We start from the raw sequence: 17,902 nt of genomic DNA, 5'->3' as shown, positions 1-17,902 counted from the left end.
TTCCCCCCCTCCTCTCCCCCCCCTCCTCTTCCCCCTCCTCTCCCACCCCTCTCTCTCTGCCCCTCTCTCTCTCTGTCTCCGTCCCCTCTCTCTACCTCCATCCCTCACCCTCTAGACGCGCCTGCGAGTTGGGAGCTATGCATGAGTGGATAGGGCGGGGGATGGCGTAAAAGGAGCGAATGAATAATATTAATATAATATCAATGAGGGTGGTTAGTAGGGGTGGGGTGGTTAGTGTGTGACGCAGCAGGTCCCACTTGGTCTAGTAACAATTAAAAGTCTGATCTTGTATGTGTTTTTATTTGTGTGTGTGTTTGTGTGTAATCACATGTTTGCGAAAAATCGATAATGATAAAAAATTTACATATTCCGGTAGACATTTTTCCCGTCGAGTTTAAAAGCTACTTATCTGAAAATGTCATGCTTTATTTCTCGACATTACTGAAAATGTTTAAAAATACTCTGAATTTTAAATGGTTTTTCCTGTTTTAATCATTCCTCACTGCTTCAACACACTTCGATACAAATTTGCAAGACGGGAACACTGGCAGGAAACTCTGAACTTTTCAGCTCAATGGTACCTCACAGCAAGTGCACCCGACATTTGCAACAATGTTGCCATCATAGCTCCTGGCAGACAGGAGCAAAGATTATAGAGCAGAGCAAGATAAACCACTCCTCGAAAAAAGCGTAGTATGACGTGTGTGATTGTCGACGCCATTTTATAGGGCATTTTATTGGGCTGTCACGGCGTCCTCATCTTAATCTTCATCTCACTGCTCTGCTATCAATTGTTCTAATCGTAAATGTAGACGACCCGACCTGTCATTCTTTAGGTTCCCCAATAAAAAAGAAAGGTGAGAAAATATTATTGTTATTTTCTGTTGATATTCTGTCGTGAAAATGTTATTTTCTGTTCTCCCATCGACGGCCATTGGAAAACTAGGTTTGTCGGTACATTAGAAAGTTATTAGACTTATTTTTAATAGATTTTTACTTGCCACAATAATAAAGACAATTTTAACACTTCCGTACGTTTTTGGTTTTGTTCTTGTAAGGGAGGGGTCAACAAAATATGGCCCGCGCGATTTTTCGAGCTCAGATTCGAGACATTGTCGAGACATCACAAGCAAAGATCACAAGCCCACCGTGAAGTAGGGTGCGATCAAAGATAATAGAACTCTGCTCTTATCATCTTTGGGTGCAATCGTGGGGGGGGGTGGGGTTCGGCGGCGGTGGTCGCAATCAAAGATACTAGAGGAGCTCTGCTCTATAATCTTTGGTCGGAATAGGACGGCTGCGCTATCGTTCCACTCTCCCTCTCCCCTTCTCTCTCTGCTCTATAATCTTTGGACAGGAGGGGGAGGGTCAATTGGGGTGTTGCAATTGGGATTATTTTTTCAACTACAGTGCTGGGGAGGCTCACGGGCTATGGTCTTTGCTGAGGAGTGCTCGAATCTTTCCTTCGGCAACAGGTTGAGTTGGAGGACCACGCCTCCCGTGGGGGCTACGGGTAGGGGATGGGTGCGTTGGGGGAGCAGATCCAACGCGTCTGCACTTGATCTAGTCTATCTATACCATTACTAAAACTCATCTTGACCACTTCCTATGCTGTAATTAAATTTTAGATAAAACGCTACCCAATATCACTATGATTTTTTGCCATCTTACCGTCCTCCTCCGCTCCAACCCCCCCAAGGTTTTTTTCGATCGGTGAAATAATAAAAAAGTTATGAATGTTTTTAAAATTGTGAGATCAGCAGATTGGTCTCACCTGTCAGTCACCACGATGAAGGTAACGCCCCTTCCAGTGGGCCAGGAGAATAAAGCCCCGGAGGCCGGAGCGCGTTGGTCACCCCGGAAGATCGTGAGTGAGAGTTGAGTCCAGAACTGTGAGTATGCCGTGAGTGAACTGCACTGTGAGTCTGCAATGTGCTTGAAACGAAATGTTAGCCTGCACTGCTTGAAATGAAATGAATTGTTAGCCTGCAGTCTGCTCGAAATTATATGAATTGTTAGCTTGCACTGTGTGAAATGAAATGAATTGTTAGCCTGCACTGAACTTGAAAGGAACCAATTGTTAGCCTGCACCGTGCTTCAATTGAAACAAATTGTTAGCCTGCACTCTGCTTGAATAAACGCTCGCATTGAGTTTGCTTTCTTGATTAGCAATTCGCATTGCAGATGGACCTTTTGGGAATCCTGCACCAACTCTCCCAAGTCAATTTGCACCTCCCCATTCTCTCCCCATTTAAAAATGTCTACATCTTGCAGGTACAGCAGGCAGTGAAGAAAGCTAATGGGATGTTGGTCTTCATAACAAGAGGAGTTGAGTATAGGAGCAAAGAGGCCCTTCTGCAGTTGTACAGGGCCCTGGTGACATCACACCTGGAGTATTGCATGCAGTTTTGGTCTCCAAATTTAAGGAAGGACATTCTTGCTATAAGGGAGTGCAGCGTAGTTTCACCAGGTTAATTCCCGGGATGGCAGGATTGTCATATGCTGAAAGAATGGAGCGACCGGACTTGGATACACTGGAATTTAGATGGATGAGATGGGATCTTATTGAAACATAAGATTATCAAGGGATTGGACACGGTAGAGGCAGGGAACATGTTCCCCATATTGGGCGAATCGAGAACCAGGGGCCACAGTTTAAGCAAAAGGGGTAGGCGTTACAAATTAGAGTTGTACACCTGTGGAATTTTCTGCCTCAGAAGGCAGTGGAGACCAATTCTCTGGATTCTGTCAAGAGATAGTTAGCCTGTCCCATGATGCGAGTTTACCCAAGAGCTCTCCCGAGTTAAAAAGAAAAATCAAACTCGTGGTACTTCATCACGAGAATTTTTTACTCTTGGAAATTTTTCAGGGTTGAAAAAACTTCACGGGTTTCACGAGCTTACCGCCTTTCTCAAGTACCTGCCATTAGTGTTACGAGCCGCTATGAGACGTCCACGTGCTCTAACGTACCCACCACGTAATTACCACGAGTTTGATTTTTTTTTAACTCAGGAGACCTTTGGGTAAACTCGCATTGTGGGACAGGCCCTTTAGATAGAGCTCTTAAAGATAGCGGAGTCAAGGGAAATGGGGAGAAGGCAGGAGTCGGGGAGAGGGGGTGAAGGAGCCGGAGGGGAGAGGGTTACAGAGAGGGGGAGAGTTGTAAGGTTTTAACTAATGTTATATTGTGCATTTAAGAACGTCACTGTCACAATGACATTAAGATGCTGAAAGTCTCAATTTTCGTGACTTTACAATGGATTTTATTATTCAGACTCGGGAGATAGAGAATTATCATCTGTACGAGATCAAGAGCTGTCATCTCTCCTCCCCTCATATCCTCACCTGTCCTCTCCCCTCCCCCCTTTTTGTCCCCCTCTCCTCCCCTTCCCTTCCCTCATCTCTCCTCTCCTCCTCCCTCTTTCTCTCACCCCTTTTTATATATATCAATAAATATGTAGAAACATAGAAAATAGGTGCAGGAGTAGGCCGTTCGGGCTTCGAGCCTGCACCGCCATTCAATATGATCATGGCTGATCATCCAACTCAGTATCCTGTACCTGCCTTCTCTCCATACCCCCTGATCCTCTTAGCCACATCTAACTCCCTCTTAAATATAGCCAATGAACTGGCCTCAACTACCAGAGATTCACCACTCCCTGTGTGAAAAAATGTTTTCTCATCTCGGTCGTAAAAGACTTCCCCCTTATCCTTAAACTGTGACCCCTTGTTCTGGACTTCCCCAACATCGGGAACAATCTTCCTGCATCTAGCCTGTCCAACCCCTTAAGAATTTTGTACGTTTCTATAAGAACCCCCCCTCAATCATCTAAATTCTAGCGAGTAAAAGCCGAGTCTATCCAGTCTTCATATGAAAGTCCTGACATCCCAGGAATCAGTCTGGTGAACCTTCACTGTACTCCCTCTATGGCAAGAATGTCTTTCCTCAGGTTAGGAGACCAAAACTGTATGCAATACTCCAGGTATGGTCTCACCAAGACCCTGTACAACTGCAGTAGAACCACCCTGCTCCTATACTCAAATCCTTTTGCTATGAATGCTAACATACCATTCGCTTTCTTCACTGCCTGCTGCACCTGCATGCCTACTTTCAATGACTGGTGTACCATGACACCCAGGTCTCGTTGCATCTCCCCATTTCTTAATCGGACACCATTCATATAAACTTGAACCCCGGATAACATCAAAGACAAAACGAAAATAGACAAATTTATCATTTTATTTTATCAAAAAAATTGTTCACAAGAATCTCTCTCGCTGTCTGGATAGGACAGGTTTGGAGGGATATGGGCCAAACGCGGCAGGTGTGACTAGTGTAGATGGGGCATGTTGGCCAGTGTGGGCAAGTTGGGCTGAAGGGCCTGCTTTCGTTGTAAGATGCTATGACCTAAATCTTTTCGATTCTTGAAGGATGTAGATTTCTTAGATTTCCTTGAGATACGATGGATGTTCAGAGACTTGCGAGTCTAGAAACGTGGAGAACTTCTATGTCTCATGTATGAACAGTTTCCTCAATGACGCTCCATCCTAACTGCTGTGTGACCAGCGAAATATAATTGTTTTAGAGAGAAAGAGGGAGAGAGAGGGAGAGGGAGGGGAGAGAAGGAGGGGAGAGAGAGAGGTAGAGGGGAGAGGCAGAGAGGGGAAGAGAGTGAGAGGGGAGAAAGAGGGGGGACAGAGAGGGGAGAGATTCAGAGAGGGGAACGGGAAGTTGAGAGGGGGGGGGGGGGGGGGGGGGGGGGGTAAGATATACCCCTTAAAATCAGTGTGACATTTATTTAATTCTTAGGTGTTGATTTAGAGTCCTTGTAATAATAATGACCTTACACCATACACAGTTGATTAGGAATAGGCGACTACAAGTTCACACTTGAGAGTTCACTTTTAGACTAATGGAGTGCAGTAAACAACAAGCTAGTGGGCGTAGCTACAAATGCATGACTCATAGCATGAGCCACTAATCTACACCCCCCCTCTTAAAGAATCAATAGCACTATACCAATAACTAAGCAAAGCAAATATCACAACCGATGACAGACGTATGTAAAGTCAAACATAGTCCGGATACTTCACGCCCGGCTTGCTAACACGATGGCATGTGTACGATAGAGGCCATCTCCATCTTCTCCGGGGACAAAGCTGGTGATTTCACCGCCGTGGGGGAGTGGACCAACGCCTCTGGAGTCGAAGCAGGAGACTGTGACGCAGGTGAAGATGGGACTGACAGAGGAACTGTCATAGGCATGGATTGTTGTGCTGGCAAAAGCATGCGAGGGTCACCAGATGCAGATTGAAATAAACTTGTTCGATCCGGATAATAAGGAGGAGGGATTGGCTCCTTCACAGGTAGAAGATGTTGTCTGTTTCGTCGGTAGGTGCCGCCATCGGCTCTAACAATGTACGAGCGTGGCTCCGAAGCTAGACCAGAAATCACCCCAGTACGGTCGTGGCCTCTGTCAGTCTGTAAGCGGACAACCTGTCCTTTGGTCAATGGCGGCAGAGGCCTGCTCGTCTTGTCGAACCACTTCTTTTGAGCGTTACGCTTCTGTTGCAGTCTGGATTTAATCTCTTCAGGAGGAAAGACAAGTGGGATTAACATTTGTTCTGCAACGGGGTACGGGTCTGCATTGACAATAATCGTTGAGCAGGTGAACCCAAGGCAGGGTCACAGGAAATGTTGCAAAAGTTGAGCAAATCCAGGATTACGTCAGATTTGGCCCTGTGAGAGCGCTCCATGAGTTGTTTTGCACTCCGGACAGCCCGTTCAGCCTGCCCGTTAGACTGTGGATACTCAGGGCTGCTGGTGATGTGGTGAAAATTCCAGCGTCTGGCAAACTCCTTGGCGCCCATGCACCAACAGGTCCGTGGACGACTTGAAGCCTTTGCCGCAGTCGGAGCAGGTGAAAGGCTGCTCACTGCTGTGCACACGTTGGTGCATCTGGAGTTCCCACAACAGGGCAAAACTCTTGCTGCAGGTGGAGCAGCCATGGGGCCTCTCTCCCGTGTGCACCCGTCGGTGGATCTCCAGCTGGTTCAGTTGATGCCAAGCCTTGCCGCACACATCGCACTCATAACGCTTTATCTAGTTGTGCCCCGTCATATAGTCCTCCATCGATGCTCAGCCCGTGCATCAAACATATGGGGGGGGGAGGCTCACCGGCACCATCGCCGCTCATGGCCCAGTCTCTCCGTCCACAGCAACGGCTCCTAAACCCTGCAGGAGGGGAACACAGAGGGACAACAAACTGGCAAACAGGATATTACTAACGTATGAACATTATTAGTGTGGTGGGGGGGGGGGGGGGGGGGGGGGGGGGGGAGAGGGTGTGGGGATCGGGGGGGGGAGGGGGGTAACGGGGGGGAGTGAGGGGGTTGGGGGGGTGAGGGGGGTTGAGGGGGGGGGGGGGTCGAGAAAACCGGGAACCTTGTCGGGGCCGGGCTTGAGGGGGTGACGTCGAGAACGGACGGAAACTTGTCGAGCCGCCCGCTATTCACCGTGACGTCACTGCCAATCAGAGGGGCAATGCCGGCCCCGCCCCCTGCCATTGCGCAGTCACGTGGGGGCGGCATGCATCATGGGAAGAAGGTCATAGGAGTGAACGGTTCCTTTTCAGAATGGCAGGCAGTGACGAGTGGAGTGCCGCAAGGCTCAGTGTTGGGGCCGCAACTGTTTACCATCTATATTAATGATTTGGAATAGGGAATTAGGAGCAACACTAGCAAGTTTGCAGATGACACAAAGCTGGGTGGCAGTGTGAAATGTGAAGAGGATGTTAGGAGGTTGCAGTGTGACCTGGACAGGTTGAGTGAGTGGGCAGATGCGTGGCAGATGCAGAACAATATAGATAAATGTGAGGTTATCCACTTTGGCGGCAAAAACAAGGGGGCAGATTATTATCTCAATGGGGTTAGGTTAGGTTAGGTAAGGGGGATGTGCAGCGAGACCTGGTCCTTGTACACCTGTCACTGAAAGTTGGCTTACAGGTCCAGCAGGCAGTGAAGAAAGCTAATGGAATGTTGGCCTTCATAACAAGAGGATTTCAGTATAGCAGTAAAGAGTTGTATACTGCAGTTCTGCAGTTGTATAGGGCTCTGGTGAGACTACATCTGGAGCATTGTGTACAGTTTTGGTCTCCTAATTTGAGGAAGGACATCCCTGTGATTGAGGCAGTGCAGCGTAGGTTCACGAGAGGATCCCTGGGATGGCGGGACTGTCATATGACGAAAGATTGAAAAGACTAGGCTTGTATTCACTGGAGTTGAGGGGGATCTTATAGAAACATATAAAATTATAAAAGGACTGGACAAGCTTGATGCAGGAAAAATGTTCCCAATGTTGGGCGAGTCCCGCACCAGGGGCCACAGCCTTAGAATAAAGGGGAGGTCATTTTAGACCGAGGTAAGAAAAAACTTTTCACCCAGAGAGTTGTGAATTTATGGAATTCCTTGCCACAGAGGGCAGTGGAGACCAAATCACTGGATGGATTTGAGTTAGATAGAGCTCTAGGGGCTAGTGGAGTCAAGGGATATGGGGAGAAGGCAGGCACGGGTTATTGATAGGGGACGATCAGCCATGATCAAAATGAATGGCGGTGCTGTCTCGAAGGGCGGAATGGCCTCCTCCTGCACCTATTTTCTATGTTTCTATGTCACACAGTACTGGAGTCACTCAGCGGGACGGGCAACGTCTGTGGAGAGAAGGAATGCGTGACGTTTCGGGTCAACACCCTTCTTCAGACTGATGGGAGGTACTGAGATAAGGAAGTGTAAGGAGTGAAAACAGGTCAAAGGGAATGGAGTTCAAGGAAAATGTAGACATTTTAAATAGATCATTGTTGGATGGATCAAAGGGAGGTAACCATCGACTCCACAGTCAAAAAGTCCCAACCGAGGAAGTATTTCCTACGACAGCTGATAAAACACAATCTGCCACAAGTAATGATGGTCCAGTTTTATACTGCCATCGTAGAGTCTGACCTCACCTTCTCCATCATGGTCTGTGTATCCGCTGGTGCTCCCGCAGCCCCCGTACGCGCTTGAAACGCTTGCCCCAGTGGGAACAGCCGCTCGCCGTCGTAGGCCCGCCGGTGTCCCAGCAACCCCCGTGACCTGTCAAATGCCTCAACGCGGTCGTAGGGCTGGTCACTGGTGTGCACGTGCTGGTGAGACAGGGTGTGGGAGGCCATGGCAAAGAGCTCTCCACACACCGGGCTGGGGAAGGGACGGTCGCCGGCGTGCACCCGCTGGTGGGACAGCAGGCTGCTGGAGTTGGTGAAGCCCTTGCCGCACTGGGCGCAGGTGAAGGGGCGCTCGCCGGTGTGGGTGCGCTGGTGGTCCAGCAGCCTGTCGGAGCGGGAGAAGCATTTGTCACAGACGGAGCAGGTGAAGGGCCGCTCACCGCTGTGCATCCGCCGGTGCTGTTGTAGCCCAGTCAACCGGGCAAAGCTCTTGCCGCAGGTGGAACAGCCATAGGGCTTCTCGCCCGAATGCATCCGCCCATGGTTCTTCAACTCCTGCGCCGTCTTAAAGTCCTTGGCGCAGTCAGAACAGCCAAAGGGCCTCTTGCCGGAGTGCACCCGCTGGTGGTACAACAGCTTGGAGGAGTAGATGAAGCCCTTGCCGCACTGGCCGCAGGTGAAGGGGCACTCGCCAGTGTGCGTGCATTGGTGCTCCAGCAGCATTTTGGAGCAGGTGAAGCCCTTGCCACAGTCGCTGCAGGTGTAGGGGCGCTCCCCGGTGTGCAGGCGCCTGTGCAATTTCAGGTCCGTGGACGACTTGAAGCCTTTGCCACAGTCAGAGCAGGTGAAGGGCCGCTCACTGCTGTGCACCCGCCGGTGCTGCCATAGCCCCGACGACCGGGCAAAGCTCTTGCCACAGGTGGAGCAGCCATAGGGCTTCTCGCCTGTGTGAACCCGCTGGTGGATTTTCAGCTCATTCTTCGTCTTGAAGCTCTTGCCACAGGTGGAGCAGCCATAGGGCTCCTTGCCTGTGTGCACTCGCCGGTGGACCTTCAGTTCATTCGTCGTCTTGAAGCTCTTGCCGCAGTCGGAGCAGCCAAAGGGCCTCTTGCTGGAATGCACGCGGTTGTGCCGCAGAAGGCTGTCATAGCGGGTGAAGCTCTTGCCGCACTCCGAGCAGTCGAAGGGGCGTTCTCCCGTGTGCACCCGCCAGTGGATCTCCAGCAGGCTCGGGTGCTGCAAGGCCTTGCCACACACATCGCACTCATAACATTTCTCCTTGTTGTGCTCCGTCATGTGGTCCTCCACCAAAACTCAGCCCCTCGAAGCTCAGCCCGGAGGGGGTGGCTCACCGGCACCCTGGTCGCCCTCAAAGGTGGCTCACGTCCCCGTCTCTCCGTCCACAGCTACGGCTCCTAAACTCTGCAGGAGGGGGACACAGAGGGTCAACAAGCTGGCAAACAGGACATTGCTAACGTGTGAACATTACTAGTGCTTGAAGGGGGGGAATGGGGACGTGGAGGGGAGAGGGGGGGGGGGGGGTGCGAGGGTGGGGTGAGGCAGAGGATGAAGGGGGGCACCGCACCATAGGACGCAGAGTATCCACGAATCTTGCAAGCGCCCACATGTCTGCCCGGTGTCGTGACGTCCACTCGCTCGGCTTCTTGATGTCAGCCCGCTGTCGTGACATCAACCGCCCATCGTCATCCGCCCCATGACTGGCGCCCTGACGTCACCGCCAATCCGAGGGAGGACCATAAGCGCTATACTGCTCCCTTCAACCGACAGGGGGGCGCTGCACAGTGGCCTCCAGCCCCCAGGGGGGCGCTACAGTCAGATGACCAGAGACGCTGCACCGTAAAATGACCTTTTTCAAATTAGGAGACCAAAACTGCACACAATACTCCAGGTGTGATCTCACCAGTTCCCTGTACAACTATAGAAAGACCACTTTTCTCCTAACCTCAACCTCTCATTATGAAGGCCAATATGCAGGCTTTCTTCACTGCCTGCTGTACCTGCATGCTTACCCTCAGTGACTGATGTACAAAGACACCCAGGTCACGTTACACTTGCCATTTTCTTAACCTGATACCATTCAGATAATATAGAATGTTGGAGTAACACCTTACACTTCCTTATCTCGGTGTCTCCCTCGCTTGTGACTCTCAGTCTGAAGAAGGTTCCTTCTCTCCAGAGATGCTGCCTGTCCCGCTGAAATACTCCAGCATTTTGTGTCTGTCTGTGGGGAACATGGATAGGGGACGGTTTTTTTGGGTCACGTCCCTTCTTCAGACCTGAAACATCACCTATCCACGTTGACCAGAGATGCTGCCTGACCTGCTGAGTTACTCCAGCACTCTGTGAAACGTCACCTATCCATGTTCTCCACAGAAGCTGCCTCCAGCACCTTGTGTCGTTTTGTGTATGAACCAGCATCTGCAGTTCCTTATGTCTGCCAAAGATAGGCACAAAGTGCTGGGCAAAAAATAAGGGCAACGTTTCAGGTCAGGACACTTGGCTACTTGTCAAACTTCGTTTCGAGTTGAGAAATGTAATTCTCTAGGTTAAATTAACTATCCAACCTACCTCCCTATTATTTATTGCGGTATGAATATTGATTTCTCTAACTTCAAGTAACCCTTACATCTCCTCTCTCTCCATTCCTCCCCCACCCAAGTCATACCAGCTTCAAAGTCATCTTGTTGAGTCTCATTGCCTGTAACTTGATTTCACCTAGCCCACAGCTAACAAAGGCCTGTTTCCTTTAACAGCGTCATTTTTTTGCATATCCTTAGCTTTTGCTTTGTTGTGTCATTTTCACACCTCACCCTTCCATATCTCAAGTTTTCATCTTTCATCTTCCCTGAGGAAGGGTCTCGATCCAAAACATCACCCATTTCTTTTTCCCAGAGATGCTGTCAGACCTGCTGACTTATTCCAGCTTTTTGTGTCTATCCCATTTTTTTCCTCTCTCTTCCCTGTGCCCCACCTGAACGGGACTAGTTTCCCCCTTTTCCCATTTCACCAAGGAAATCCACATTAGGCAGGAAATGGTGTGGGTAGACTGATGGGACTGAAGGCGAAGCGATCACCAAGCCTGCGCTTGGTCTCACCGAGGTTGATCATACGCTGAATAACCATATTTTTGTTTGGAAGTGGAAAGAGATAATAGAAATTGCATTCATTGCAACGTATAAAAATAGATGAGATACTGTATTGTAATTTTGATGCATGTCATTGTGGTATATATCATGTCTTGATTGGTGAATATGTTTAGTTTGTGACTTTATTTGAAGCAGAAATAATATGTGAATGCTTCAAATACCATAATTCCGACTGGTAACTAAGCACTTCGTCCGAGCACATTATCGCACGCGTCATGCAAGCCATCTTAAATGACCACCTAAACTGTCATTTCTGGGAATAATAGCCACAGCAAAAAGCAGCGTTAGAAAGACGTTGCCCGGCTGTCCACAGGGAGCTAGCCAAATATAAAACAGATATAAAGCTTTTCTTTGTAGAATGTGAAGAGAAAAAATTAGTTAAGAACCAAAGTTGGACCTCTGAAGACGGAAAACGGTGGATTGACAAGGGAAGTCATAAAAGTTAAGAATAAAAAGCTGATAGAGCTTCGGTAAGAATTCCCCAAAGGGGAGTAAGGGGCAACCCGTGGCTGACAAGGGGAATTCAACTTCAAGTAGATCAAAGAAGGTATGAGCAAGATGGTGTAATGTTTGAACTAAGACGTTAGGAACAGAGCAACAGAAGATCAGAGATAACTAAAAAGACAATACGGGGGGAAAAGAGAAGAATGTGCGAATATTATAAACCAAGTGAAATTCAGATGAGTGAACAGGTTACTTTGGCAGCCGTCTTCACTAAAGGAGGTCAACAAACAATGTTCATAGGTGTACTAGTGGCCAGAGGATCTGGGTGATGGAGGACCTGATCATATATAGTAACCATAGCCACTTTTTGATGAGGAACAATTAGTTAGACCAAAGTTGTGACCTGGAGCAGCATTGCAAATTAGGAGTGAAGAGGAAGCGATTAGTTGACAAAAGTTGGACGCTCGGAAGACTGAAAAAGGTAAGTTATTATGGGAACAGGAAATTGCAGTATAACTTTAGATATACAAATATTGTAATTTTGATGCATGTCAATTGTGGATAAATTGGTGGAAGACTTTGTACTTTATTTTGAAGCGATCACCAAGCTGCGCTTGGTCCTCCGAGGTTGACACTGGGATCTGGGGGTCCTTGTTTGCAGTTCAATGAAAGCTCATGACATGGGGATAAATGTGACCAACTGTCATTTGTTGCTTTATCAAAAAGCATGAAATATATGCCAGGCTGGCTTCATTGACCAAAATTAAGCGAGAGGTGGTAACTAAGCAGTTTAATCCGAGCACTATTAAAAAGGAGGTTGCCTCTACTGAGCAGCCAAAAATCTCGATCTGGGTCATCCACTTTGGTAGTAAAAACAGGAGAGCCAGCCAGAAATCCAAATCAGGTCTGTAGCCTCCGGTGAACAGCCAAAAATCGTAGCCTTGATCTGGTATTTTTGTTGGTTCACATGCTTGATCAATGGTATTTTATCATTAATGTTTTATTATTATTAATGTTTAGTGTTCTGAATCATTCGTAACTGTCACTGTATGTCATGTTGTTACATGTGGGCGTAGCATACATTCCTTGTATGTAAATACTTGGCCAATAAACTTATTTACTTACTTACTTAAGTAAGCATGCAGGTACAGCAGGCAGTGAAGAAAGTGAATGGCATGTTGGCCTTCATAACAAGAGGAGTTGCGTATAGGAGCAAATAGCTCCTTCTGCAGTTGTGCAGGGCAATAGAGAGAACACACCTGGAGTATTGTGTGCAGTTTTGGTCTCCAAATTTGAGGAATGGCATTCTTGCCTTTGAGGGAGTGCAGCCTAGGTTCACAAGGTTAATTCCCGGGATGGCGGGACTGTCAATATGCTGAAAGAATGGAGCGGCTGGGCTTGTATACTCTGATAGAAAGATGAGAGGGGATCTTATTGAAACATATAAGATTATTTAGGGTTTGGACATGCTGGAGGCAGGAAACATGTTCCCTATGTTGGGGGAGTCCAGAACCTTGGGCCACAGTTTAAGAATATGGGGTAAGCCATTTAAAGCAGAGTGAGGAAATACTTTTTCACACAGAGAGTTGTGAGTCTGTGGAATTATCTGCCTCAGAGGGCGGTGGAGGCTGGTTTTCTGGATACTTTCAAGAGAGAGCTAGATGGGGCTCTTAAAGATAGCAGAGTCAGGGGATATGGGGAGAAGACAGGAACTGAGTACTGATTGTGGATGATCAGCCATGATCACATTGAATGGCGGTGCTGGCCTGAAGGGCTGAATGGCCTGCTCCTGCGCCTATTAATATTGTCACAGCCTTTCCTGTTCTTCCCATTTCTGGCCTTTGTCCACCCATCTCCCAAACACCCCGTTCTTCATCAATTTTAATTGTCACATCCTCAAAAGATTCCAGATTAGTCAAGCAGGATTTCCCCTTCATAAACCATGCTGAATGGACCAATCCTTTTACTGCTATCCAAATGCGCTATTATTACTTCTTTAATAATTGACTCCAGCATCTTCCCCACCACCGATGTCAGGCAAATTGGTTTATAATTTCCCGTCATACCTGCTTATCCAGAAATAGTAAAATTTGTGGCTATAATGGCAACAGCCACACCACCGCACTAAAAAAATTAAATCAGATTTCAGGTCTTCAATGAAAGACGTCAGAAGCACACCAAAATGCTGGAGAAACTCAGCGGGTGCAGCAGCATCTGTGGAGCGAAGGAGATAGGCAATGTTTCGGGCCGAAACCCTTCTTCAGTCTGTCAGAAGCAATTCTGTTCCGAAGGACAAGTTATTAATACATTTTAGGTAAGTACTTTTGGAGCAAACTTATCTACCCATGCACTTACTTTTAATTTCTATTGCACGAGAATTTTATTTTGTCTTCATTTAGCCATTTAGCATATACAAGTGGCCTTAGTTTAATAAAGTTTGGAGCGATGCTTTTATAATTTTTAGTAAATTCAATGACATTTTAATTTAGTCAAAGTCCTTTTTGTATTTTTTTTTTCTTTTAGCAAAATGAATTATGTTTATTTTTTCAAATAATAAAAAAGCCACAATAGCATAGCTGCAACCATTAGACTCAAAACTTTAAGGGCATGGGTTTAAAAGGCAGCCTGATTATTCATGTGGTTCTTATGAAATGTCATCTTGCATAATGTCATCATAGCAGATTTAGAAATATTACACCTAGAGATCAGGGTCGGAGTCGGAGTTCATACACAAGAAATCAAGGAGTTGAAGTCAGGTGTTTTGGGGTACGACTCCACCGCCCTGCTCACGCTGCAGAATGTCTTTCCTCTTCTTCCCCACGTCATTTGTGCTGACATGCACTACCACTTCCGGCTGCTCACCTTCACCCTTGAGGATGCTCTGCAATCGGTCAGTGACATCCTGGATCCTGGCACCAGGGAGGCAACACACCATCCTTGAATCCCGCCTGTTGCTGCAGAAACCCCTGTCTATACCTCTCACGATGGAGTCTCCAACTACCAAGGCTCTGACTGCCCGAAGGGCCTGTTTCCACGCGGTATCTCTAAAATCTAAAATCTTGGCCTCCACCGCCGTCTGTGGCAATGAATTACACAGATTCACCACCCTCCCAGCTAAAGAAATTCCTCCTCGTCTTCTTTCTAAAGGCACGGGTGGGAAAGGCAGAGACGCGGGCATGTGGGACTGGCTTCTATAGCCCTAGCTGTGTTTCTGTGCTGTGGGACTGACGGGGCTCAACAAGTTAGTATTTTGATGCTTCAGCCTGCAGCAACCCAGGAGAACAGTGTTCCAGATGCTTCATTAATTTGTTGTTTGGCACATTGACCAGGAGGTGATTAAATCGCCCGTTCACACGCAGTCGCTAGAGCAAACAGTGTACGGTGATGATCAACGCAATAAATATCCAGTGCAGAACAGTGCAAGATTGTGTTGCAGAAAGCCCCCAGACAAGAGAGGCCGAAGGGCCTGTCCGTGTGGAATTTATGCTCTTTCCCCCACATGTCCCCCCCCCCACTCCTCCCCATGATGGACCAGATGCGGGTCGGGACAGGGGAGCGTAGCTCGACCTTCGAAGCCTCTATCCGAGCTAACCCTAACCCTCCCCTGACATCAGTCTGAAGAAGTGTGAGAAAGAACTGCAGATGCTGGATGAAATCAAAGGTAGACACAAAACGCTAGAGAAACTCATCAGGTGAGGCATCATCCATGGAGAGAAGGAATGGGTGACATTTCGGGTCGAGACCCAGAAGTCTGAAGAAGGGTCTCAACCCGAAACATCACCCATCCCTTTTCTCCATGGATGCTGCCTCACCTGCTGAGTTTCTTCGGCATTTTATAGACAATAGGTGCAGGAGTAGGCCATTTGGCCCTTCGCGCAAGCACTGCCATTCACTGTGATCACGGCCGATCATCCACAACCAGTACCCTGTTCCTGCCTTCTCCCCATATCCCTTGACTCCACTATCTTTAAGAGGTCTGTCCAACTCCCTCTCGAAAGCGTCTGGAGAATCGGCCTCCACTGCCTTCTGTGGCAGAGAATTCCACAGATTCACAGCTGTCAGGGTGAAAAAATGTTTCCTCATTTCTGTCCACCCAGTTGGTAACTCAAATAATTCATTTTTTATATGTCATTCTTAATTGCTACTGTGTGTCGTGTTGTTACTTGCGAGCGTAGCACCGAGGCAAATTTCTTGTGTCGGGTGGTTGCACGAAAGGTCACTGGGTCATAGGGCTCGACGCACGGACCCGCTAAATCCAACTGGAAGACATCCGTCACATCCGGTATATGTTATTAATGCTAGAAACGCGTACTTTCCTACCTGTTAAAAAACGCCAAAATGTTGAATTTTTATGCTGAAAAAAAATTGTGGGAGTCGGGGTAAGTGTGAGAGACACGTACCCAACTTTAGAATTCCAAACATGAAGCGAAATGAACGTATAGAGAAGCGAGAACTGAAGGGACTACAGCAGCTAAAGCGCTTGGTAAACATTGAAAATATTGGGAATTATCGCGTTTGCTCACTGCATTTCATCAAGTAGGGCATTATTTGTGTTTATTTCATCAAAAGTAAGGCATTATTGACTTACTTTTGATGAAATTCAGCGAGCAAACGCGATAATTCCCGATATTTTGGACCTTTAAATCTCCACGGCAAATGTCCGCTGTTCACTTCCGCTGGATTGGCACCTTCAGCTCCCTCTTTAATTTACCATAGTTTCTATCTTTTTTTTTTACTGTAAATCTAGGTAGCTGTGCCTCACGGTCACCCCGACTGGCACAATAAATTGCAGATCAAAACCTGGCCGTTTTCTATGTTTTTAACGGGTGGGAAATGCGTGTTTTCCCATCCACTAACATGTACCGATGTATAGCATGTACTCCAGTTGAGATTTTCGGTCACGTGGGTGCGGATCTACGCTCCAGTGACCTTTCATGAAATCACCCTATATGAACGCACTTGGCCAATAAACGTATTCATTCATTCATTTCACTGCACCTTATTTGGTTAAGTGACAATAAAATCCAATTTTGAATCTTGAATCGGCCCTCCCCTTATTCATCAAGGTCATGTTGGGCCGAAGGGCCTGTGTTTCCACACTCTAGGACAAAGTTACTCCAGCATTTTGTTTTGTTTTGTTTTTTTTGTGTCTACCTTCAGTCTGAAGAAGGGTCTCGACCTGAAACGTCGCCCAGTTCCTTCTCTCCAGAGATGTTGCCCGCCTGTGTGTCTGTCCCGCTGAGTTACTCCAGCATTTGGTGTCCTTTATAGCGGATATTTTGTGTCCACATTCGAAATTTAAAAAAAAGCCGCCATCTTGCAAGTTCTTCCCGAAGCAACAGCCTCGTATTGGCGGTGACGTCATTGCGCCGGACGGGGCGGGACTGTCGGACGTCACGGCGCCGGGCGGGGCTTTCTGACGTCGCGGGGCGGGGCTTTTGGAAGGGGCTGGGTGGACGAGGGACGGTTGGCTCGATGCGGTCATCCGCCCCCTCTCACCCCTAACCCCCTTCCCCACCCTCCCACTTCCCCATTCACCCCCTTCCCCACTCCTACTCACCCTCCCCACTCCCACTCACCCCTCCCCCCAACCTCCCCTCACCCTATCGTCCCACTCATCCACCCCCCTCCCCTCACTCACCCCCCTTCCCCACTCACCCCCTTACCCACTCGCGCCCCCTCCCCTGCCCCACTCACCCCCCCTCACCCTATCGCCCCACTGACCCACTCACCCCCTCCCCCACCCTCCCAATTCCCCACTCACCCCTCGCCACTCACCCCCTCCCTATTCACCCCTTCCCCACTCACTCACCCCCACTCACTCACTCACGCCCCCCCTCACTCATCCCCCTCATTTACCCACTACCTCACTCACCCACTACCTCACTCACCCCTCGCCCCCAATCAGCCCCCCATCCCCGTCACTCACCCCTTCCTCCCACTCACCCCTACCCCCACCCCCACTCACCACTACCACTCCTTCCCCACTACTCTCCCCCCCCGTCCCCCCCCCCACTCACCCCTCCCCACACACCCCACCCCCACTCACCCCTGCCCCCCTCCCCCCTCCCCTTCCCCACTCACCCCATTCCCCACTCGCCCCCTCACCCTATCCCCCCACTGACCCACTCACCCACTCATCCCCCTTACCCCCACTCAGCCTTCTCCCACTCACCCCTTCCACCCCCTCTGTCTGTCCCCCCCCCTCAGTCACCCCGCCCTCAGTCACCCCCCCTCACTCACCCCCATCTCTCACCCCCCCCTCACTCACCCCCCCTCACACTCACCCCCCCCACACCCCCCCCCCTCACT

General features: G+C 48.7%; 1 protein-coding gene across 3 annotated transcripts; it reads right to left on the bottom strand.

The window, feature by feature from the left end:
- Positions 1–4,230: 4,230 nt before the first annotated feature.
- On the bottom strand, positions 4,231–16,947 carry LOC129697639 (zinc finger protein 501-like). Of its 3 annotated transcripts, none has more exons than XM_055636352.1 (3): positions 16,589–16,947; positions 8,004–9,401; positions 4,231–5,589 (listed from the first exon to the last, which is right to left on the bottom strand). In XM_055636352.1, exons 2-3 carry the CDS (start codon positions 9,273–9,275, stop codon positions 5,509–5,511), a joined length of 1,353 nt encoding a protein of 450 aa, XP_055492327.1. In that variant the 5' UTR covers positions 9,276–9,401; positions 16,589–16,947; the 3' UTR covers positions 4,231–5,508. The 3 variants fall into 3 exon arrangements, with proteins under 3 accessions (XP_055492327.1, XP_055492328.1, XP_055492326.1); XM_055636353.1 differs by having other exon boundaries at positions 4,231–6,235; positions 16,745–16,947; XM_055636351.1 differs by having other exon boundaries at positions 16,745–16,947.
- Between the last annotated feature and the right edge of the window lie 955 nt (positions 16,948–17,902).

The sequence above is a fragment of the Leucoraja erinacea genome, chromosome 5 (assembly GCF_028641065.1).
Source record: "Leucoraja erinacea ecotype New England chromosome 5, Leri_hhj_1, whole genome shotgun sequence".
NCBI lineage: Eukaryota > Metazoa > Chordata > Chondrichthyes > Rajiformes > Rajidae > Leucoraja > Leucoraja erinaceus.
This window is presented reverse-complemented; position numbering and strand designations above follow the sequence as displayed.

Coding starts and splice junctions, on each gene's coding strand:
- LOC129697639 (XM_055636352.1), bottom strand. CDS start 9,275: ATGACGGAGCACAACAAGGAGAAATGTTATGAGTGCGATGTGTGTGGC. Junction 5,590..8,003: donor CACAGACCATGATGGAGAAG/GTGAGGTCAGAC, acceptor TTCCTCCTGAAG/AGATTAAATCCAGACTGCAA.